This window comes from Panulirus ornatus, chromosome 6 (genome assembly GCF_036320965.1).
Source record: "Panulirus ornatus isolate Po-2019 chromosome 6, ASM3632096v1, whole genome shotgun sequence".
In the NCBI taxonomy this organism is placed as follows: Eukaryota; Metazoa; Arthropoda; class Malacostraca; order Decapoda; family Palinuridae; genus Panulirus; species Panulirus ornatus.
The window spans coordinates 36,897,252-36,922,617 of NC_092229.1; the positions used below are offsets into that span (position 1 = coordinate 36,897,252).

Genomic DNA, 25,366 nt, shown 5'->3' on the forward strand with positions numbered 1-25,366 from the left:
TGGAGAGAATGAGTGAGGAAAGATTGACCAAGAGGATATATGTGTCAGAGGTGGAGGGAACGAGGAGAAGAGGGAGACCAAATTGGAGGTGGAAAGATGGAGTGAAAAAGATTTTGTGTGATCGGGGCCTGAACATGCAGGAGGGTGAAAGGAGGGCAAGGAATAGAGTGAATTGGAGCGATGTGGTATACAGGGGTTGACGTGCTGTCAGTGGATTGAATCAAGGCATGTGAAGCGTCTGGGGTAAACCATGGAAAGCTGTGTAGGTATGTATATTTGCGTGTGTGGACGTGTGTATGTACATGTGTATGGGGGGGGGGGTTGGGCCATTTCTTTTGTCTGTTTCCTTGCGCTACCTCGCAAACGCGGGAGACAGCGACAAAGTATAAAAAAAAAAAAAAAAGAAAAAAAAATCAATAGTAGTTTTCATCAGTTTAACCACTGTATCATACTGCCTGGTCCATTTCTCTTATCATGAAACTGGAATATTGGCTTATGATGTTTCTCAATTGACTTCATTACATAAAATACAGCCATATCTTGGATACATGAGGGTAGGTAGTTTGTCACCCGCCATAATAAAGCCTTGACAGACCAAAAGTTTATCTAGACCTCAACTTTTCCAGTACATTTGTGAAAAACACCTTTTTGCTTTCTATCTCTACCCTATTAGGTACAGTAGGGTTGAGGGTCAAGTCACTTGGGAGGTAAGTTTGAATGGAGAAAAACTGGAGGAAGTAAAGTGTTTTAGATATCTGGGAGTGGATCTGGCAGCGGATGGAACCATGGAAGCAGAAGTGAATCATAGGTTGGGGGAGGGGGCGAAAATCCTGGGAGCCTTGAAGAATGTGTGAAAGTCGAGAACATTATCTCGGAAAGCAAAAATGGGTATGTTTGAAGGAATAGTGGTTCCAACAATGTTGTATGGTTGCGAGGCATGGGCTATGGATAGAGTTGTGCGCAGGAGGGTGGATGTGCTGGAAATGAGATGTTTGAGGACAATGTGTGGTGTGAGGTGGTTTGATCGAGTAAGTAATGTAAGGGTAAGAGAGATGTGTGGAAATAAAAAGAGCGTGGTTGAGAGAGCAGAAGAGGGTGTTTTGAAATGGTTTGGGCACATGGAGAGAATGAGTGAGGAAAGATTGACCAAGAGGATATATGTGTCGGAGGTGGAGGGAACGAGGAGAAGTGGGAGACCAAATTGGAGGTGGAAAGATGGAGTGAAAAAGATTTTGAGTGATCGGGGCCTGAACATGCAGGAGGGTGAAAGGCGGGCAAGGAATAGAGTGAATTGGATCGATGTGGTATACCGGGGTTGACGTGCTGTCAGTGGATTGAATCAGGGCATGTGACGCGTCTGGGGTAAACCATGGAAAGCTGTGTGGGGCCTGGATGTGGAAAGGGAGCTGTGGTTTCGGGCATTATTGCATGACAGCTAGAGACTGAGTGTGAACGAATGAGGCCTTTGTTGTCTTTTCCTAGCGCTACCCCGCACACATGAGGGGGGAGGGGAATGGTATTCCATGTGTGGCGAGGTGGCGATGGAAATGAATAAAGGCAGACAGTGTGAATTGTGTGCATGGGTATATATGTATGTGTCTGTGTGTGTATATATATGTGTACATTGAGATGTATAGGTATGTATATTTGCGTGTGTGGACGTGTGTGTATATACATGTGTATGGGGGTGGGTTGGGCCATTTCTTTCGTCTGTTTCCTTGCACTACCTCGCAAACGCGGGAGACAGCGACAAAGCAAAATAGAAATAGATATATATATATATATATATATATATATATATATATGTAGCATTTGTGAATGTGGAGAAGGCATCTGTTTGGTTTCATAGAGATGCTTCGTGGAAGGTTTTTAGAGTATATGGTGTGGGAGGTAAGTTCTTAGAAGCAGTGAAAAGTTTTTACTAAGGATGTAAGGCTTTTGTACGACTAGGATGAGAGGAAGGTGATTGGTTCTCAGTGAATTTTGTTTTCCGGCAGGGGTGCTTGATGTCTCAATGGTTGTTTAATTTGTTTATGGATGGGGTTGTTAGGGAGTGGATGCAAGAGTTTTGGAGAGTGGGACAAGTATGCAGTCTGTTGTGGATGAGAGGGCTTGGGAAGTGAGTCATTTGTTGTTCGCTGTTGATACAGTGCTGGTGGCTGATTCGGGTGAGAAACTGTAGAAGATGGTGACTGAGTTTGGTAATGTGTTCGAAAGAAGAAAGTTGATAGTAAATGTTAATAATAGCAGGGTTATGTGGTTCACTAGGGTTGAGGGACAACATTTGTGTCTTTTGATTTTAACAGAGAGAATTTTACAAGTTGTCCCAAGGTATTCTGTAAAAGTAACTCGTCGAATTTTCTCCCACTATGAGGAAGAGTAGTTGTGGTTGTGATTTTGATTAGTTGAATCCATCTAGGATGTGTTCCCATAGCTCGGGTCATAGTGTGGTGAGAGAGTATTTGAGTCTGAAGCTGAGCAGTGTGAAGGGGAATATTTTGTGTGGTCCTGTTATGGATAATTGTTTCACAGAGTTTGGGCAATAAAGAAAAAGTGATGTAGGGTGGTTAGAAGAAGGGGAGTTTGGTGATCAAAGGGATTTAGGATTGGTATTCAGGATTAGTGTTATGTTGATAAGTTTCCAGACATTAGGGAATTTGTTGTGTTGCCCGGAGTTCTAGGAGATATATGTGAATGACTGGATTGCAAGTGGGCCATTGTGTTTTATGTGAAAGTTTGATATGTTGTCAGGGCCTGTAGCAGGAGAGCTCAGTATGGTTTTAATTGTATTGCTTGTAACAGTGGGAATGAAAGGTGGGTGAGCAGATGGATTTTGCGTAGGTTTCTCATAACTTTCATCTTCAGGAGTGAGATTGTTGTTGCTAATTTTTGAGTAGTGTTTCATGCCTATGTTTGTGTTCTTAGAGAGAAGGGATTTCTCTGGAATGGACAAGGAGTGCTTCATGAGTGGGTGCTGGATTGGTGTGATAAGAGTGCATTTTCTTTAACGTTCACTAGAGATGGTTGCTGTGAGTCATGTTATTTACTGTGTTAAAGAAAAATTTCTAGAGATAAATTTTTCTTTTATTGATTAGGTTAGTAATTGTGGTAAGTTTAGATTTGTTCTTTTATTTCTCTGTTTTATGAGGTTTATAATTCATGTGGAGAAATTTTCATTGTATTTGTTCTGTGCTCTTGTGGTATATACATTTTGCTGGATTGGTTATACATGTTGATGTAGTTTGAGGATGTATGATCTAGTAATAAGAAATCATCTTCATTGAAGGTTTGGAGTTGTGTTTCGATATACCAAATGAAGGCTTGCCAGTGTTGTTTCCTGTAGTTTGTGTGATTTGTTTTGGTAATGGTGATGATTGGGTCTCCTAGGTTGAGTGTTATAAGGATGGGAAAGTAATCTAAGAATAATATGTGTAGGATGCTCCAGTCTATGTGTGTAACACTGGTAAGCAGAATGTGATGTCTGATGATGTCAGTTGTTGGTGACCATTAGTTGGAACTCTAGTGGGCTGGTTGGATAGATTGAGGATATTGATAAGTTACAGTTGGTTTATGACTGCACACTCTGATATTATATGGTTGACTGTCATGCACTGTTATTTTTTCAGTTCTAGTGATATATTATTAGTGATATCATTGGATAATTGGTGGAAGTATATAGATAGCTGGGATTTTAACCAGAGGCAGGAAGTTTTAATCTGTCATGTGACAATGGGAGCAGGCCTTTGATTTCATCAAATGAAGAAGGAAGCAGTTCAAGTGTTAAGGGCTAAAGGTGTTGAAATAATCTTCAGTCAAAATACATGTTGAATATTCTGCATATGTCTCCCCTCTATGGTTACAATGAGAGACATCCATGAGGTATTTAGAGATATAGGAAATTTAGAGATAGCATTAATGACAAAATATTGATTTTTTTCTTTTTCTGGGATAAAGTAGGTCAGCAACTCTTTTGGAGGAGTTGCTGTTAATTGGAAACTTGGATAGTGAATGATCTTGTTTCAAAATATGTGCCTACTGTTTTTTAGCCTAGATCCATTTATTAGGCACAGTTCATTTAAGTATCCACAGATAAAGTTTTTTGTGGTAACTGGAAGCTTTATTCTTTATTATGTCACTGACATTTGATATTTCTCTTATTTCACTAGGTCCATCTGCCATGAAGGGGCATTTTGAGATGGAATCTCCCATAAGCTCCCGCCAGAACTCTCTTACATTTGAGCCCTGTGAAAATTACACTAAAGGCATCGATGTGCAACAGGTAGTGTTTTTATTTTGCAGCTCATGTACTTTATATTTGTTACATTAAACATTGTTTGGAAAAGGCTTTTAGATAGAAATATTACTGTGATATTTGCTAACTCATCTCAGTTGTGTCCACTTACAGAATACTCACTTATTAAAGAGATAAAGGGAGGATTTCATGAAAGAGATCTAGATGAGTAAAGGATGTGTTTGAGTGGTCTGATCCACCTCACTGTGGCATACATATGACTTAATCTTTCCCCTCTTAGTTTGGAGCATTTTTTTTGACAAATTAGTAAATATTACAACCAACTATTTTGATGGCATTGAACTGAATATTTCTTGAATTGGATATTGTAATATTGAAAAGGGTAAGAAATTACTCTCATCTGCCTGAAAATGATGAAGTTACCATTTTTAACCAGAGAGTTTCCAAATGTTTGATGAAGACTGTGGTTATGCATAGTTATATGGCCAGGATCTTCAGGTACTATATTGTTCATTTCACTCTCATTGTTGTCTCCTCCATCCCACCCTCAAAATCTGACTTGGCTTCATCATCATGTTGATTTTCATCTGAATGAATTTGATAGACATTGACCAATAGAGGGATTAAACATGTAATTGTATAATGTGTGATAGCATCATGTAGGTAGTAGTTAGTAGGCAAGCTTTGACCAGGAAGGTATGTTACTGATACTACTCATCTTGTTTCGGGAAGGTTAGTAACATCTGTATAGTGAGTCAGCACTTTAGTTGTTGTCAAGTCACACACCTCTGACCCAGTTAGTTGTCTTTTCTATAGTGAGTCAGCACTTTAGTTGTTGTCAAGTCACACACCTCTGACCCAGTTAGTTGTCTCTTCTTTCTGACATTCTGTCCACAAACATACATAACACTTGACCACTCTTGACTCACACAGCTCATTCTTCATAACTAGATTTTCCAGCAGTGAGCCCTATCGGCTAGCCTTGCATTTTAGCAAAATAATCAGAGTAATGGATAGAAGTAGTAGGTTGGAACATTTAGGAAGGAGCTTTAAGTAGAAGTAGTTAGTGGTAACATTAGGTAGGAGCCACTGCAAACACTGTGCTAGAGTTGCCTTCTGCCAGTGGCCTGTTAGGGATGAGATACTGAAGGCTGAGAAGCAGCACTGGAATTCACTTGTTATGAAAACTCTATTGCCATGTCTGCCCCCTTGATGGAGCTCCAGGTAGGAACAGACGTTACAGATATAGACAGACGTTAATGAAGATGAATGTGGTAAAATCTTATTTATCAATTTTGCTGCAGGTGCAGGTGTTTATGATTTATTGACTACATATAAGCCAGCTGCAGTGAGGAGAATATGAGTAGATTCTAGAAGACAGTAAGTACTGCCGTACATGTCATTAGCAACAACCTGAAACACAATAGACTGTGTCAAGCAGCAAGTAAAAAATGTAACCAAATGTTAGGTTTCATAGCCAGATACATAGATTACAAGATGCCAGAAACGATTCTCACACTTTATAATTCTCTAGTAAGACCACATATTGATTATGCAGTCCAGTTTTGGTCCCCGAACTATAAAAAAGATGAGGAAAAATTAGAGCAAGTACAAAGACACACAACATAATTGATCCCATCCCTTAGAAATCTTGCATAGGAAGAGAGGCTAAAATGATTAGGTCTCTTCTCCCTTAAAAAACCTAGACTTTGCTGTGACTTAATCCAGTGTCCAAAATTCTGAACGAGTTCAACAAAGTAAATCAAAAAGATCTTTTCAAAGTACAAGAAAATACGGTTACCAGGACAAATGGAATAAAACTCAAAGCTAAAAGATGTAGTATGGACATGGGGAAAAGCTTCTTTTCCAGTAGTTGTGTTGAGCGCTGGAATAAAATACTGTCAGATGTAGTGAATGCTAAGACTATGAATACCAATGAATACCTTCAAAAGTCATTTAGACGGATATTTCATAAGTTTAGGTATACTCTGAGAAAAACGCCAGAAATAAAATGTATAAGCAACTGCAGTATTGGAGACACTAGAAGGCAAGCAGCAGCAGGGAGTTGGTGATAGCTTAAGAAACTGCTGAGCGGAATTACATTTTCTTGTCAAGTTAAAATCCCCTTTCTTTTCTTACCAGACAACCCAGTCATGGGCCAATCAGACCTCCTGTTTTCTATCTTTCTCATGTAAACATAATGCATACATCATATTGAGAGACTTGGAAACTGCAAAGTTTAGTCTATATGCTGAAGTAGAATTGACCCCACATAGCATTTTGCTAACTTTCTTTGTGCCAAGTAATGATTTACTGAGAATTGAGTCACAACTGATACCGAGATCCATTGTCGAATGATTGAACTCATCATTGCGGTGAGATGCAGTACCATTTATTTTTGTTCATACTAGATCGCGTTTCCTGGATTAACAAAGGAGCGCTAGGAAGAAATGAAGAAAGGCCACATCCGCTCACATCAGTTCTCTTGCTGTCATGTGTAATGCACCAAAACCACTGCTCCCTATCCACAATCAGGCCCGACAGACCTTTCCATGGTTTACCCGACACTTCATACCCTAGTTCAATCCATTGACAGCACATCTACCCCAGTACGCCTCATTGATATAGATTCACTCTATCATGTGCATGCCTTTCACCCTCCTGCATGTTCAGGCCCTGATCGCTCAAAAAACTTTTCACTCCACTCTTCCATCTCTAGTGTATTATTTAATCATATTTTTTGGACACTCTTTGATAATTGTTAAAAAAAGAATTAAGGAAAATAAATCATGAAAGGAAATAAATTCTTTTAAAAAACACATTAAAGAGTATTGCAACTCAGTAAATAGAGAAATAGTTTTTCATTGCATGAAGGCAGTTGTGCTGAGTGTCATCAACAGCAGCTTGACTGTTGACATGGGCCCCTAGCCTTTCCCTTTGGCTATACCCATGGGTGCAGGAGCTTGACTGTGAATATTTTGATGAATTTGCAAGTGAAGTGTTGGACTGTAATTTTGCATGAGGATGATACTGAAAATAGAGAGGATGTTACTTTGTGTGCCTAATTTGGCTGGAGCCTAAACCATTTCAGTATGAATAGTTTTGTTTACCACATAGATGCTGAACTTCCTATGTCATCATGTCATGATGGATATGATTTAGGAAGGAAGATACACCACCATTGCTAGACTTTGTCTTAATACGAATTAGCATGGAAATAGAGCACATTAACTATGAAGCACCTTTAGGGAAAAATTATCATGTAATACTTGATCTTGATTATGTAGTGGAGGAGGAAGTAGGAAAAGGATCAGAGGAAGCACAGGATGCTAAGAAAAAGTAAAATCAAGTGAATGTGTGTTGATGTAATCAAGATGAAAAGAAAAGCAGGATAGGTAATATGTTTCAGGAAAGAGACCTAGATTTTCTGGCTCTGACTGAAACAAAACTCAAGGGTAAAAGGGAAGAATGGTTTTGGAAATGTCATAGGAGTAAAGTCAGGATTGGTATGAGGGCAAGAAATGGGGAAGAAGTAGCACTACTGCTGAAGCAGGAGATGTGGTAGTGTGTGAAAGAATGTTAGGTAGTGATCTCCATACTGATGTGGGTGAAAATGGAAGTGGATTTTAGGAGATGGGTGATTGTTACTGCATATGCACCTGGCTATGAGAAGAAAAATCATGAGAGCCAAGAGATTTTGAAGCATCTAAGTGAGCGTGTCAGCAGCTTTGATCCTGGATACAAGATATAAGTGATGGGTGATTTAAATGTGAAGTTGAGCAATGTGGCAGCTGAAGGGATAACTATAGGGAAGTATAGGGTGTTCAGTAATATGAATGGAAATGGTGAACAGCTTGTGGAGTAGGGTGCAGAAGAAGGGCTGGTGTTTTGAAATACTTGGTTTGAAATGAGGGATATACACAAGCATGTGTATGTTTGTTGGAAAGGTGGTCAGCAGGCATAACTATTACATGATAATTGATAGGCATACAGTAGAGAGACTTGGATGTGAATTTGCTGAGAGGGGCAGTTGGTGGGATGTCTGATCATTACTTTGTGGAGGCAAGGGTGAAGAGTTTAATAGGTTTTTGGAAAAGAGGAATGGGTATGGGTAAGTAAATGAACTTGGAAAAGAGACTTATGTAAAGAGATATGAGGAGAGATTGAGTTTAGATTGGTGAAAGGTAAGAGTAAACAAAGCTAGGAAGTGGTTGAGCAATGGGAGGTATTTAGAGAAGCAGTGCTGGCATGTGTGAGAGACGTGTGTGGCATATGTATGATGGGAGATAGACTGCTTGGGATAGGTAGTAAGTGGTGGGGTGATGATGCAAAGTTGCTTGTGGAGGAGAGAGTAGAGTTATATGGGCAGTGCTTACAAGAAAAGAGTGCATATGAATTACAGATGTGTAAGAGAAAGTGGCTGGAGGTCAAGAGGAAGAAGGTGCAGGGGTTGAAAAAGAGGGCAAATGAGAGTTAGGGTGAGCATGTATCAGTGAACTAAAGAGAGAATAAATGTTTTGGAAGGAGGTTTATAGTGTGTGAAAAACAAGAGAACACATGGAACGTCAATGAAGGGCACAAATAGGGAAGTGGTAGCAGGTAGTGATGAAGTGAGGAGGAGATGGAGTGAGTATTTTGAAGGATAGTTGAATGTGTTTGATGATAGGTTGGCAGGTATAGGATGTATAGGTGGAGTTGCTATATGAGGCAAGAGAGTCATGGAGATTGGTTTGGTGAAGAGAGAAGAGGTGGCAAAAGTCTTGTGTGATATGGAATATAGCAAGGTGGCTGTAGTCGATGGTATTGCAGTAAAATTTCTTAAAAAACGGAATGACTGTGTTATTGATTGGTTAGTTAACATTTGCAGTATATTTTTGTATCATGTTGAGTTGCTTGAGGATTGGTGGAATGCACATATTGTGCACATATTGTGCCACAATGAGTGTTCAAAATATTGAGGTATAAGTTTATTGAATGTATTGGTAAGTTATTGGAGAAAGTAGTGATTGAAAGGTGAAGGCATTTGCAGAACTTGAGACTGGGGAGGAGTAATGTGGTTTCAGAAGTGGTAGAGGATATGTAGATCAGGTGTTTGCTATAAAGAATGTGTGAAAAACATTTAGAGAAATAAAAGGATTTGTATATGTCATTTAGAGATCTGGAGAAAGATTATGATAGCATTGATAGGGATTCTTTGTGGAAGGTCTTAAGAATGTATAGTGTAGGAGGATTAGCTGCTAGAAGCAGTGAGAAGTTTTTATCAAGTGTGTAAAGCATTTTTAAGAATAGCAAGAGAAGAGAGTGGGTGGTTTCAAGGGAAGGTTGGTCAATGGCAGGAGTGTGTGATATTACCATGGCTGTTCACTTTGTTTGTGGATGGGGTTGTGAAGGAGATATAAGCAGGAGTCATGGAGAATGAGGTGAGTATGCAGTCTATAGGGAATGAGTAGGGGCCTAGAAAGTCAGTTGTTTGCTGATGAAACAGCTCTGGTGGCAGATTCAAGTGAGAAACTGCAGAAGTTTGTGACTGAGTTTCGAAGAGTGTGTTAAAAGGGAAAATTGAGTGTAAGTGTCAATAAAAGCAAGATTATTATGTTTAGCAGGGTACAGGGACAGGTTAGTTGGATAGAGTCAGTTGAATGAAGGAAACTTGGAGGAAATGAATCATTTTATATACCTGGGAGAGAACGTAGCAGCAAATAGAACCATGAAAGTCGCAGTTAGTCATAGGGTGAGTGGAGGGACAAAGATTCTGAGAGCACTGAAGACTGTGTTGAAAGGGAGGGCAAAGATTGGTATGTTTGAAAGTATTGTAGTCCCAACATTGTTGTATGGATGCATGGCATGAACTATGGATGAGGATATGCACAGGAGGGTGGATGTGTTGGATATGAAATGCTTGAGGAAAATATGTATTGTGATGTGGTTTGATTAAGTTGTGAAAGACTAAGAGAAAGATGTGGTAATAAAAAGAATATGATTGAGAGAGCTGAAGAGAGTATGCTTAAATGGTTTGGCCATGTGGAGAGAATGAGTAAGGAGAGGTTGAGAAAGAGGATATATTTGTCTGAATTAGAGGGGACAGTGAGAAGGGGTAAAGCAAATTGGATATGGAAGAATGGAGTGAAGAAAGATTTTGAGTGATTAGAGCCTGAACATGTAGAGGGTGAAAAGCATGCATAAGATAGAGTGCATTGGAATGATGTAGGTTACAGTTGTCAATGGACAGAATCAGGTCAGGGAAAACAGCTGGGGGAAACCATGTAAAGGTCTGTGGGGACTGTTGTGAATAGGAGGCAGCTAAAGAATGTATGTGATCTAATGCAGCCATTCTTCTTCGGTTCATGGCACTACCTCACTAATACAGGATATGGCGATCAAGTATGAAAGAAAGAACCATTTTGAGCTGATTGAGTTATTTGAGAGTGTAGACTTGGAAAAAAAAATTCTTTCAAAAAGAGTATAGACCAGTACTGTTGATGGTTTTGTGAAATTTACGATGAAAGAGTCTGGACATTGGTATCATGAGACAGTAAAGGGAAGGAGAAATGAGGAGGAAAGAGTCATGGTTCAGTATGAAATGCCTAAAAAGAGAGAACTCAGGATGTACAATGGAAGAGTTACAAATAATGCTGTAGCCAGTAAGCATTAGAAAAATGCAGAAGAGCATGAATTGAGTTCTTCATAATAAGGGAGGATCAGAGAGGTTTTGGAAAGAGCAGTGTAGTCCCAGCAAATGACAACTGAAAGCTTTTGTGTAAGTTCATCAAGAGCAAATATTGTGGTTATGGGGCTTGGTGTGAAAGGTTCTTGAAGAAGACGAGTGAATATGTGAGAAACTAGATTACCTTCAACAGTATTCTTGTGGGGAATGTCACTACACCAGTATTTGAAAGGTGAGCTCTCGTAGAAGTCTTGGAAAGTATAAAGAGTAACAGACTAATATAGTCAGGGTATTGAAGCAACATGACTCATATAAGGCACTAACAGAACCAATATAGTCAAGGAATTAAAGCAACATGACCCATATAAGGCACATGAACTTGATGAAGTCTCTTCATATGTGCTGAAGGTATACACAAAGACATGTGCTTGGTCTCTTTGAATACTGTTTGATAGGACACTAGAAGAAGGGGTAGTTCTAAAGATGGTGGTAAATATCATGCCTGTTTTTGAGAAAGGTGACTGGGAAGTCACCCTGTACTACAGGCATATTTTATTGATGAGTGTGGTTTGTAAAACTGGAAAAGATAATCAGAAAGCAAAGAAATCGCTACCTACAAAGGACAAACATTTTAGATGATAGACTGCATGGGTTCAGAGAAAATGGGTCATGCATCACAAACATGTTGGACTTTTATGATAGGGTAAGCTTGGTCTTTAACTAAAGAGATGGATGAGTAGATTGTGTGCTCCTAGACTGCCGGAAAGCCTTTGACCTCATCAGAGATTGATTATGAAGCTAGAGTTACAGGCAAGAATAAAGGGTAAACTCCTTTGCTGGATTGAGGATTATCCTTGTGGTAAGGAACATAGGATGTAGGTAAGATGTACATTCTAGAATTGGGCTGAAGTTACAAGTGGAGTGCTTCATGGCTCAATCTTAGGCATACTGTGGATGTTGCCAAGGTAATGAGAGAAATAAATAATTGAAAAGATTGCAGCGGCTTTCAGAGGGGACCTGAACAGACTTCGAAGTTGGTATTATGAATTAATGGTAAGATTCATCACAAGTAATGAGGATGGGATACAGAGATTAGATATGTATTCTCAAAAGTGGGTTAGGGGTACAAGTAGCATGCTTCTTGAGCCAGCTGCTGTTATTGATGTGTGTGAATGACTTTCTTGATGAATTGGAATCATATTTGAATATGTTTAAGGATGATGCTGAGGTTATGAGAGAGAAATAATCATGATGATTGCATCTGCCCACAGGGGGACTTGGACAGACCCCAAATTTGGCTAGATAAATGGATGAGATTCAGTCCAAGAAAGTGCAAAGTGATAAATGGGACAAAGTGAAAAAAAGCCTTTGGGTCATTATTAACTAGATGGAAAGAGATGTAAGGGTTGATGTTGTGACTGATTTATTACCTGAGTTACACTTTAAGAGAAATGTAAGTGTTAGATTGTCTACTGGCAAATATGAAGCTCGCAGTCTAATATATGGACAAGTTGATAGAATTATTCACTACAATTATTAAACCAAAACTGGATTATGCCATAAAAGTTTTGTCACTGCACCTAAAGAAGTACAAAAATCTGATTGAGATGGTACAGAAATGAGCAACTATGATGGTACTTGAATTCAGAAAATTGAATAGAAATGAGGGCCTGAGGGCTGTATCCCTCAGGTTACCACGGAGTAGAGGAAAGAGGGGGGCCATAATAACAGCTTTGAAGTCTTATGATCAGTTGGATGATACTGAAATGGAACAGTTCTTCTAGTAAAACAGCAGCAGAGTAACCAGAAGCCATAAAAAAAGCTATTTACAAAGGATATTGAAAACTACTGGGTTAGTGTTAGGGTGGTAGATGGTTAGAATAAACTAACCAAAGAGGTAGTGAACGCTGGCAGCTGACAAAGATTCAAAGGGACTACTTGATGATGTGGAAATTTCAGATAATGGGGCCCCATGAGTGTAGAACTCTCTCCCTATATTATACAAGTAATGATTACACACACACACACACACACACACACACACAGTAGGGTAATTGGTCCAGTTTAGTCAAGACAGCAGAATACTAAAGGTTATCAAGTTAAACTTGCTTATTACACACAAAAGTTGTTCACTTTTTCTCTTCTTTTTAACTTGATATTGGCAAGGGATTAGAATGAGGGAGAGTATCAAGTCACTGCAAATGTGAAAAAAAAAAAGAGGAAGCAAGGGGAAGGGATGAAATATGTTATATCAAAGAAAAGAAGTTGAAATGATAGATTACCTGGATCTGAAATTAATGCAGGTAGAGATTGAAATAATTATGGATGTAGAGAGACTAAATAATCATTTTGACAGATCATGAGAGAGGTGCTCTGGGAATTGAAAATTAAACTGAATTCTTGAGAATGAGCACAGTTTGGGATCAGTTGAAGGGGTTGATACTGTATGTAACCATAGGAAAGAAGGGAGAATGACAAGAGCAGGAAAGGTTGGAAGAGGCTATTCTAGATGTTGAAGAGGCTGTTGAACAAGAGGAAATGCTCTTAACACTGAGAAGAGAAATTATTGAAAATTGTGGGCAAGGAGGAGTTGTTTTTGAGGATGGGGGAAAGACTCAGAGCATATTGATTGATGCAGTGGGACAGGAACTTTGGGACATTGAAACTGAAGCATTTAGTGATGCTGTGTATAGAATAATATGTACTGTGACAGAGCATCTACCTAAATTTATGGTCTAGTAGATGAGAATTTCAGAAAAATGTAAAGCACACAGGATCAATGTTTATTAGTAGAAAAGGAGATTATAAAGAAAGCCAGAGCCCTGTGAACCAAAACTGATGGACTTTGCTCCAAGGTGGGTGGCACCTGAACTAGAAAGATCAATCAACCATTAGCTCAACAGACAAAGTTTTAATTATTGTTGGACTGGATGAAGAACATACAACAGATTAAAAGGAAAAGGAAAAGAACAAAGAAATGATCATTAAAGGGTTTCTAGAGGTTAAGAAAGAAGAATAATAGGTGGTTTTAAACAAGACATAAAGGAACTACTAATTATGGTTACATTTGAATTGGATTCAGGAGGTACTATAACAGGCTAAGAAACTTAAAAACAAGGTGGAGTTCATTAGGTTATCCATTAAGCATGATAGACCAAGGGAAGAGAGGGAAAAAAGCAAAGCATACAGTTAGACGGCAGAAAATGGATGACACCAAATGAGACAGAAGGACAGACCACTCCACTAGTGCTACAGAGGTTGGGAATATTAGGCAATGATATGCATAATAAATCTCTTGAAATACTGGTGAATGGAAATGGGTGAATGTTATATCTATTTATAAGAAAGGAGACTGGCAAGAGGCACTGAACTACAGACTGGTCTCATAAATGAGTGTGATCTGTAAGGTTCTTGAAAAAATAATTAGCAAATGCACAGAGGAGAAATTGCCAAGTTGAGAACCGGCAAAGTTGTAGGGAAGGAAGGTCATATGTAATAAACCTCTTAGAATTTTACAAGAGAAAGAGCTTTGTCGTAGAAAGAGGGAAGGCAGGTGGATTGTTTGTATCTTGACTGCCAGAAAGCATTTGACACTACATATTTTTGCTTTTGTTTTTATGTTACCTGAGATGGCACAGGCAACTGAGGCCCTAATCAAGGACATTTCATTAATGCTATATAAATACATATATGTACCATAGCCTGAGCCAGGTACCGAATTTTATTGACCAATTCATAAGGGTGAATGGACAGCTGGGTTGACTGTGGACTGATTGCTTCAACTACGATTCAAACGTATGTGCATGACTCTAGGCAGCCCATAAATGTGTCAGCGGAGAATGCTAACTGCTACGCCTCAGAGTGGATTCTTGGAGGTAGGAAAAAAGGTGAAACTTCTTCTGTGGATAGAAGATTATCTCAAGTGAAGGAATTAAGGGACTCATATCAGAGGAGTCTTCAAATGGGTTGCGGTGACTAGTGGAGTGCCAGAGGGTTCTGTGCTGAGACCACTAGTATTTTTTATCAATGTATATAACATGCCTGAATGTATGAAAATGTTTGCAGATGATGTAAAGGTCATGAGGGAAGTGAAAAGTGAGGAGAATTGCATCAGCTTTCAAGTAGACCTAAATAGACTCCAAAGTTGACCTGATACAAGGTTGTTGAAATTCAGCCTTGGGAAATGTAAAGCAATGAGGTTGGAACACTGAAAGAAGGCTTCAGTATGATTATTATTTGACAGAAATTAAGAAATTAAGCTTCAGGATTCTGTCTGTGAAAAGGACAATCTGTTGCTTGAATCCCATATTTGGAGAATGATCAAGGAGACAGACTGTTTTCTGACAAATATTGGAATAACTTTCAAGTATGTGTAAAAGAAAATATTTATATAGTGATTCATAACGTGCATAACCCTAGAACCAGAATATGTTTCATAGGTTTGGTCACTGCACCTGAAGAAGCACAAATATAACAGAGAAGCTCCAGAGAAGGGCAACAAAGATGGAATTGCACTGAAATTAAGAGAACTGTGTCACAGGGATAGGCCAGAGGCTTTAAATTTGTCTACCTTGGAAGAGAGAGGAGTTGGAGATTTTTTCAAACTAGACTGATGATATACAAGAAATGTAGGGATTTAGCAAGTGGAGGACATAACTTGAAATCAAACAAGAAACTTGATATAACTTGAAATCAAATAAGAAACTTGTTAAAAGATATTTAAAGAAGTACTTTTATTGTATAAGAGTGGTGGATGACTTCAATAGGTTGACTGAGGACATTGTTAATGCAGACAGCATATATGAATTTGGTAAGTTGTATGTTAGAGAATTGTCAAGAGATGTGGGCCCCTTGATTGTAAAATTACACCCTGAAGAAGCACAAATAGAGATTGTTTTCTGGAAAGGCAAAAACAGATATGTTTGAAGGTACAGTAATCCCAATGATGTTGTTTGGATGTGGGGCATGGGCTGTAGATGAGGATGTGTGGAGAAGGGTCGATGTGACGGAAATGAAATGTTTGAAGGCAATATGTGGTGTGAGATGATTTGACTGAGTGTTATAAAAGGGTAAGAGAGTGGTGTGATAATTAAAAGGACATGAGTAAGAGATCTGAAGAGGGTTTGCTGAAATGGTTTGGGTAAATGGAGAGAATTAGAAGTTGACAAATAGGATATATGTGTCAGAACTGCATGGCATAAAGAAGGGGAAGACCAAATTGGAGATGGAAGGATGGAGTGAAAAAGATTTTGAGTCATACATGCCTGAACCTGCAGGAGAGTGGAAAGGCATGCATGAGACAGAGTGAACTGGAATGATGCAGTACACAGGGGTCGACGTTCTGTCTATCAACTGACTCATACATATCTGGTAAGGTAGGGGACCTTGAGGAAATCATCTTCATTAAATGACTTGGTCTGATTTTTGAAACCTGAATCCTCAGAAATATCTTACTTGAAAGAGCTAGATGGTTTTGATATGTGTACAATGCTTTGTTTCTCTGGCCTGGTGACAAAGATTTATAAAATTTTCTTCCTTAATGATTTTGTCTCCTTCATATGATATATTTTTGATATAAAGGAGGTTTGTTCATTGCGTTTTCTAGATTGCAAGATCCACAGGGATGGCAGAAGGTTTGGATTTAATGTTTTTAAGAATCCCACACATTATTTTTTTTTATATACATATTTGCTATTTTCCGCATTAGTGAGGTAGCATTAAGAACAGAGGACTGAGCCTTAGAGAGAAAATCCTCACTTGGCCCCCTTCTCTGTCCCCTCTTTTGGAAAACTACAAACAGGAGGGTAGGATTTCCAGCCCCCTGCTCCCTCCCCTTTTAGTCGCCTTCTATGACACGCAGGGAGTATGTAGGAAGTATTCTTTCTCCCCTATCCCCATTAAAATTCTGCATACCATGAAAAGGCAAGGTGGCGAGTTTGGATGGTATTGCTATGGAATTTATAGAAAAAGGGAGTGACTGTGTTGTTGATTGGTTGGTAAGGATATTCACTGTATGTATGGTTCATGGTGAAGTGCCTGGGATTGATAGTATGCATGCATAGTGCCACTGTACAAAGGCAAAGGGGATAAAGGTGAATGTTCAAATTACAGAGGTATAAGTGTTTTGAGTATTCCTGGGAAATTATATGGGAGGGTATTGATTGAAAGGGTGAAGGCATGTACAGAGCATCAAATTGTGGAAGAACATTGTGGTTTAAAAGAAGTGGTAGAGGATATGTGGATCAGGTGTTTCCTTTGAAGAATGTATGTGAGAAATACTTAGAAAAACAGAGAGCAAAAATGGGTATGTTTGAAGGAATGGTGGTTCCAACAATGTTATATGGTTGCGAGGCATGGCCTATTGATAGGGTTGTGCGGAGGAGGGTGGATGTGCTGGAAATGAAATGTTTGAGGACAATATGTGGTGTGAGGTGGTTTGATTGAGTAAGTAATGAAAGGGTAAGAGAGATGTATGGTTGTAAAAAGAGTGTGGTTGAGAGAGCAGAAGAGGGGAGCATGTGGAAGATGTCAGTTCAAGGTCAGGTAAAAGGAGGCTCATGAAAACCTTTGCACCAACTTGCCTTTCACTAATTACAAGGTCATATAACCCCATTCCACATTTCTTACAATTCTGTTTACATAACCTCTGTTGTCTCTATTTTCTTATTCTCTAACTAGGTTTCTGATGTGTGAAAGGACAAAGTACAGAGTATACATGAATAAGGGCAAGGATATTAGGTTCACTAGGGTTTTTGGACATGTTAATTGTGATGTCAGTTTAAATGGAGAAAAATTGGAGGAAGTGAAGTGTTTTAGATATCTGGGAGTGGACTAAGCAGTGAATGTAACCATGGAAGCAGAAGTGACTCACAGGGTAGGGGAAGGGGCAAAGGTTCTGGGAACATTGAAGAATGTGTGGAAGGAGAAAACATTATATCAAAGAGCAAAAATGGGTATGTTTGAAGGAATAGTAGTTCCAACAATGGTTGTGAGACCTGGGCTATAGATAGGATTTTTCAGAGGCGGGTGGATGTGTTGGAAATGAAATGTTTGAGGACAATATGTGGTGTGAGGTGGTTTCTTGGAGAAAGTAATGAAAGGGTAAGAGAGATGTGTGGAAATAAAAAGAGTGTAGTTGAGAGACCAGACGAGGGTGTATTGAAATTGTTTGGACATATGGAGAGAATGAGTGTGGAAAGATTGACAAAGAGGATATATGTGTCAGAGGTGAAGGGAACAAGGAGAAACAGAAGATCAAATTGGAGGTGGAAGGATGGAGTGAAAAAGATTTTGAGCGATCGTGGCCTGAACATACAGGAGGGCAAGAGGCATGCAAAGAATGGAGTGAATTAGAAGTATGTGGTATACCGGGGTTGACATGCTGTCAGTGGACTGAACCAGGTCATGTGATATGTCTAGGATAAGCCATAGAAAGGTCTGTGGGGCCTGGATGTGGATAGAGTGCTGTGGTTTTGATACAGTACACATGACAGCTAGAAACTGAGTATGAACAAATGTGGCCTTCTTTGTCTGTTTTCCTGGCGCTACCTTGCTGAAGCAGGGGGTAGAAATACCATCTCCTGTAGGGTGGAGTAGCTCCAGGAATAGAGGAAGGCAAGGAAGTATGAATATGTGCACATGTATATATAGGTATATGTCTATATATATATATATATATTTGTACAAAGGCAAAGGGGATAAGAGTGAGTGCTCAAATTACAGAGGTATAAGTTTGTTGAGTATTCCTGGTAAATTATATGGGAGGGTATTGATTGAGAGGGTGAAGGCATGTACAGAGCATCAGATTGGGGAAGAGCAGTGTGGTTTCAGAAGTGGTAGAGGATGTGTGGATCAGGTGTTTGCTTTGAAGAATGTATGTGAGAAATACTTAGAAAAGCAAATGGATTTGTATGTAGCATTTATGGATCTGGAGAAGGCATATGATAGAGTTGATAGAGATGCTCTGTGGAAGGTATTAAGAATATATGGTGTGGGAGGAAAGTTGTTAGAAGCAGTGAAAAGTTTTTATCGAGGATGTAAGGCATGTGTATGTGTAGGAAGAGAGGAAAGTGATTGGTTCTCAGTGAATGTAGGTTTGCAGCAGGGGTGTGTGATGTCTCCATGGTTGTTTAATTTGTTTACGGATGGGGTTGTTAGGGAGGTAAATGCAAGAGTTTTGGAAAGAGGGGCAAGTATGAAGTCTGTTGGGGATGAGAGAGCTTGGGAAGTGAGTCAGTTGTTGTTCGCTGATGATACAGTGCTGGTGGCTGATTCATGTGAGAAACTGCAGAAGCTGGTGACTGAGTTTGGAAAAGTGTGTGGAAGAAGAAAGTTAAGAGTAAATGTGAATAAGAGCAAGGTTATTAGGTACAGTAGGGTTGAGGGTCAAGTCAATTGGGAGGTGAGTTTGAATGGAGAAAAACTGGAGGAAGTGAAGTGTTTTAGATATCTGGGAGTGGATCTGGCAGCGGATGGAACCATGGAAGCGGAAGTGGATCATAGGGTGGGGGAGGGGGCGAAAATTCTGGGAGCCTTGAAGAATGTGTGGAAGTCGAGAACATTATCTCGGAAAGCAAAAATGGGTATGTTTGAAGGAATAGTGGTTCCAACAATGTTGTATGGTTGCGAGGCGTGGGCTATGGATAGAGTTGTGCGCAGGAGGATGGATGTGCTGGAAATGAGATGTTTGAGGACAAGTGTGTGGTGTGAGGTGGTTTGATCGAGTAAGTAACGTAAGGGTAAGAGAGATGTGTGGAAATAAAAAGAGCGTGGTTGAGAGAGCAGAAGAGGGTGTTTTGAAATGGTTTGGGCACATGGAGAGAATGAGTGAGGAAAGATTGACCAAGAGGATATATGTGTCGGAGGTGGAGGGAACGAGGAGAAGAGGGAGACCAAATTGGAGGTGGAAAGATGGAGTGAAAAAGATTTTGTGTGATCGGGGCCTGAACATGCAGGAGGGTGAAAGGAGGGCAAGGAATAGAGTGAATTGGAGCGATGTGGTATACCGGGGTTGACGTGCTGTCAGTGGATTGAATCAGGGCATGTGAAGCGTCTGGGGTAAACCATGGAAAGCTGTGTAGGTATGTATATTTGCGTGTGTGGACGTATGTATATACATGTGTATGGGGGTGGGTTAGGGCCATTTCTTTCGTCTGTTTCCTTGCGCTACCTCGCAAACGCGGGAGACAGCGACAAAGCAAAAAAGAAAAAAAAATATATATATATATATATATATATATATATATATATATATATATATATATATATATATATATATATATATATATATATATTTTTTTTTTTCTTTTTTTTTTTCAAACTATTCGCCATTTCCCGCATCAGCGAGGTAGCGTTAAGAACAGAGGACTGGGCCTTTGAGGGAATATCCTCACCTGGCAACTAAAAGGGGAGGGAGCGGGTGGCTGGCAATCCTCCCCCTCTTGTTTTTTTTAATTTTCCAAAAGAAGGAACAGAGAAGAGGGTCAGGTGAGGATATTCCCTCTAAGGCCCAGTTCTCTGTTCTTAACGCTACCTCGCTAACGTGGGAAATGGCAAATAGTATGAAAAAATATATATATATATATATATATATATATATATATATATATATATATATATATACATATTTTATATATTTATTTTGCTTTGTCACTCTTTCCTGTGTTAGTGAGGTAGCGCAAGGAAACAGACAAAAGAATGGCCCATCCCACCCACATACACATGTATACACATACACGTCCACACACGCAAATATACATACCTATACAACTCAATGTATACATATATATACACATACAGACATATACATAAATACACATGTACATAATTCATTCTGTCTGCCTTTATTCATTCCCATTGCCACCTCATCACACATGGAATAACAACCCCCTCACCCCTCATGTGTGCGAGGTAGCGCTAGGAAAAGACAACAAAGGCCCTATTCGTTCACACTAGCTGTCTCTAGCTGTCATGTAATAATGCACCGAAACCACAGCTCCCTTTCCACATCCAGGCCCCACAGAACTTTCCATGGTTTAACCCAGACACTTCACATGCCCTGGTTCAATCCATTGACAGCACGTCGACCCCGGTATACCACATCGTTCCAATTCATATATATATATATATATATATATATATATATATATATATATATATATATATATATATTTTTTTTTTTTTTTTGCTTTGTCGCTGTCTCCCGTGTGTTAGTGGTTTTGATGCACGAGACCGGGTTATAATGATGGGTGATTTAAATATATCTTTCTTTCATACTATTCGCCATTTCCCGCATTAGCAAGGTTGCGTTAAGGACAGAGGACTGGACCTTTGAGGGAATATCCTCACCTGGCCCCCTTCTCTGTCCCTTCTTTTGGAAAATTAAAAAAAACGAGAGGGGAGGATTTCCAGCCCCCCACTCCTTTCCCTTTTAGTCGCCTTCTACGACACGCAGGGAATACGTGGGAAGTATTCTTTCTCCCCCATCCCCAGGGATAAAATATATATATATATATATATATATATATATCTTTTCGCGCAATCCATCACTGATTCCCTAAATACATCCCATTCCTCCCCCACTCCCCTTACTTCCATTGTTCTCACCTTTTTCCATTCTGTACTCAGTCTCTCCTGGTACTTCCTCACACAAGTCTCCTTCCCAACCTCACTTACTCTCACCACCCTCTTCACCCCAACATTCACTCTTCTTTTCTGAAAACCCATACAAATCTTCACCTTAGCCTCCACAGGATAATGATCAGACATCCCTCCAGTTGCACCTCTCAGCACATTAACATCCAACAGTCTCTCTTTTGCACGCCTGTCAATTAACACGCAATCCAATAACGCTCTCTGGCCATCTCTCCTACTTACATACGTATACTTATGTATATCTCGCTTTTTAAACCAAATATTCACAATCACCAGTCCTTTTTCAGCACATAAATTTTCAAGCTCTTCACCATTTCCGTTTACAACACTGAACACCCCATGTATACCAATTATTCCCTCAACTGCTGCATTACTCACCTTTGCATTTAAATCACCCATCATTATAACCTGGTCTCGTGCATCAAAACCACTAACACACTCATTCAGCTGCTCCCAAAACACTTGCCTCTCATGATCTTTCTTCTCATGCCCAGGTGCATATGCACCAATAATCACCCATCTCTCTCCATCAACTTTCAGTTTTACCCATATTAATCGAGAATTTACTTTCTTACATTCTATCACATACTCCCACAACTCCTGTTTCAGGAGTATGTGAGAAATACTTAGAAAAGCAAATGGATTTGTATGTAGCATTTATGGATCTGGAGAAGGCATATGATAGAGTTGACAGAGATGCTTTGTGGAAGGTATAAAGAATACATGATGTGGGAGGCAAGTTGTTAGAAGCAGTGAAAAGTTTTTATCGAGGATGTAAGGCATGTGTAGTGTAGGAAGAGAGGAAAGTGATTGGTTCTCAGTGAACGTAGGTTTGCGGCAGGGGTGTCTGATGTCTCCATGGTTGTTTAATTTGTTTATGGATGGGGGTTGTTAGGGAGGGGAATGCAAGAGTTTTGGAAAGAGGGGAAAGTATGAAGTCTGTTGTGGATGAGAGAGCTTGGGAAGTGAGTCAGTTGTTGTTCACTGATGCTACAGCGCTGGTGGCTGATTCATGTGAGAAACTGCAGAAGCTGGTGACTGAGTTTGGTAAAGTGTGTGAAAGAAGAAAGTTAAGAGTAAATGTGAATAAGAGCAAGGTTATTTAGAAGAGTAAATGTGAATAAGAGCAAGGTTATTAGGTACAGTAGGGTTGAGGGTCAAGTCAATTGGGAGGTTAGTTTGAATGGAGAAAAACTGGAGGAAGTAAAGTGTTTTAGATATCTGGGAGTGGATCTGGCAGCGGATGGAACCATGGAAGCGGAAGTGAATCATAGGGTGGGGGAGGGGGCGAAAATTCTGGGAGCCCTGAATAATGTGTGGAAGTCAAGAACATTATCTCGGAAAGCAAAAATGGGTATGTTTGAAGGAATAGTGGTTGCGACAATGCTGTATGGTTGCGAGGCGTGGGCTATGGATAGAGTTGTTCTCAGGAGGGTGGATGTGCAGGAAATGAGATGTTTGAGGACAATGTGTGGTGTGAGGTGGTTTGATCGAGTAAGTAATGTAAGGGTAAGAGAGATGTTTGGAAATAAAAAGAGTGTGGTTAAGAGAGCAGAAGAGGGTGTTTTGAAATGGTTTGGGCACATGGAGAGAATGAGTGAGGAAAGATTGACCAAGAGGATATATGTGTCAGAGGTGGAGGGAACGAGGAGAAGTGGGAGACCAAATTGGAGGTGGAAAGATGGAGTGAAAAAGATTTTGTGTGATCGGGGCCTGAACATGCAGGAGGGTGAAAGGAGGGCAAGGAATAGAGTGAATTGGATCGATGTGGTATACTGGGGTTGACGTGCTGTCAGTGGATTGAATCAGGGCATGTGAAGCGTCTGGGGTAAACCATGGAAAGTTGTGTGGGGCTTGGATGTGGAAAGGGAGCTGTGGTTTTGGGCATTATTGCGTGGCAGCTAGAGACTTGAGTGTGAACGAATGGGGCCTTAGTTGTCTTTTCTTAGTGCTACCTCGCACACATGAGGGGGGAGGGGGATGGTATTCCATGTGTGGCGAGGTGGCGATGGGAGTGAATGGGGGCATACAGTGTGAATTGTGTGCATGGGTATATATGTATGTGTCTGTGTATGTATATATATGTGTACATTGAGATGTATAGGTATGTATATTTGCGTGTGTGGACGTGTGTGTGTGTATACATTGTGTATGGGGGTGGGTTGGGCCATTTCTTTCGTCTGTTTCCTTGCGCTACCTCGCATACGCGGGAGACAGCGACAAAGCAAAATAAATAAATAAAATATATATATATATATATATATATATATATATATATATATATATATATATATATATATATATATATTCATTTTTTTTATTATACTTTGTCGCTGTCTCCCGCATTTGCGAGGTAGCGCAAGGAAACAGACGAAAGAAATGGCCCAACCCCCCCCTACACATCTATATACATACGTCCACACACGCAAATATACATACCTACACAACTTTCCATGATTTACCCCAGACGCTTCACATGCCTTGATTCAATCCACTGACAGCACGTCAACCCCGGTATACCACATCGCTCCAATTCACTCTATTCCTTGCCCTCCTTTCACCCTCCTGCATGTTCAGGCCCCGATCACACAAAATCTTTTTCACTCCATCTTTCCACCTCCAATTTGGTCTCCCTCTTCTCCTCGTTCCCTCCACCTCTGACACATATATCCTCTTGGTCAATCTTTCCTCACTCATTCTCTCCATGTGCCCAAACCACTTCAAAACACCCTCTTCTGCTCTCTCAACCACGCTCTTCTTATTTCCACACATCTCTCTTACCCTTACGTTACTCACTCGATCAAACCACCTCACACCACACATTGTCCTCAAACATCTCATTTCCAGCACATCCATCCTCCTGCGCACATCTCTATCCATAGCCCACGCCTCGCAACCATACAACATTGTTGGAACCACTATTCCTTCAAACATACCCATTTTTGCTTTCCGAGATAATGTTCTCGACTTCCACACATTCTTCAAGGCCCCCAGAATTTATATATATATATATATATATGGAAGTAAGGGGAGTGGGGGAGGAATGGGATGTTTTTAGGGAATCGGTGATGGATTGCGCAAAAGATGCTTGTGGCATGAGAAGAGTGGGAGGTGGGTTGATCAGAAAGGGTAGTGAGTGGTGGGATGAAGAAGTAAGATTATTAGTGAAAGAGAAGAGAGAGGCATTTGGACGATTTTTGCAGGGAAAAAATGCAATTGAGTGGGAGATGTATAAAAGAAAGAGACAGGAGGTCAAGAGAAAGATGCAAGAGGTGAAAAAGAGGGCAAATGAGAATTTGGGTGAGAGAGTATCATTAAATTTTAGGGAGAATAAAAAGATGTTCTGGAAGGAGGTAAATAAAGTGCGTAAGACAAGGGAGCAAATGGGAACTTCAGTGAAGGGTGCAAATGGGGAGGTGATACCAAGTAGTGGTGATGTGAGAAGGAGATGGAGTGAGTATTTTGAAGGTTTGTTGAATGTGTTTGATGATAGAGTGGCAGATATAGCGTGTTTTGGTCGAGGTGGTGTGCAAAGTGAGAGGGTTAGAGAAAATGATTTGGTAAACAGAGAAAAGGTAGTAAAAGCTTTGCGGAAGATGAAAGCCGGCAAGGCAGCAGGTTTGGATGGTATTGCAGTGGAATTTATTAAAAAAGGGGGTGACTGTATTACTGACTGGTTGGTAAGGTTATTTAATGTATGTATGACTCATGGTGAGGTGCCTGAGGATTGGCGGAATGCGTGCATAGTGCCTTTGTACAAAGGCAAAGGGGATAAGAGTGAGTGCTCAAATTACAGA

The 25,366-nt window shown here is 40.0% G+C and overlaps 1 protein-coding gene across 1 annotated transcript in view; it reads left to right on the plus strand.

Annotated features, from left to right (window-relative positions):
- Positions 1-25,366, plus strand: part of LOC139748906 (death-associated protein kinase 1-like) — a 1,274,027-nt gene that overhangs the window by 713,703 nt on the left and 534,958 nt on the right. The window contains exon 16 of the mRNA XM_071662270.1: positions 4,167-4,279. Coding sequence (XP_071518371.1) covers positions 4,167-4,279 — 113 coding nt within the window. The remainder of the gene's footprint in view (positions 1-4,166; positions 4,280-25,366) is intronic.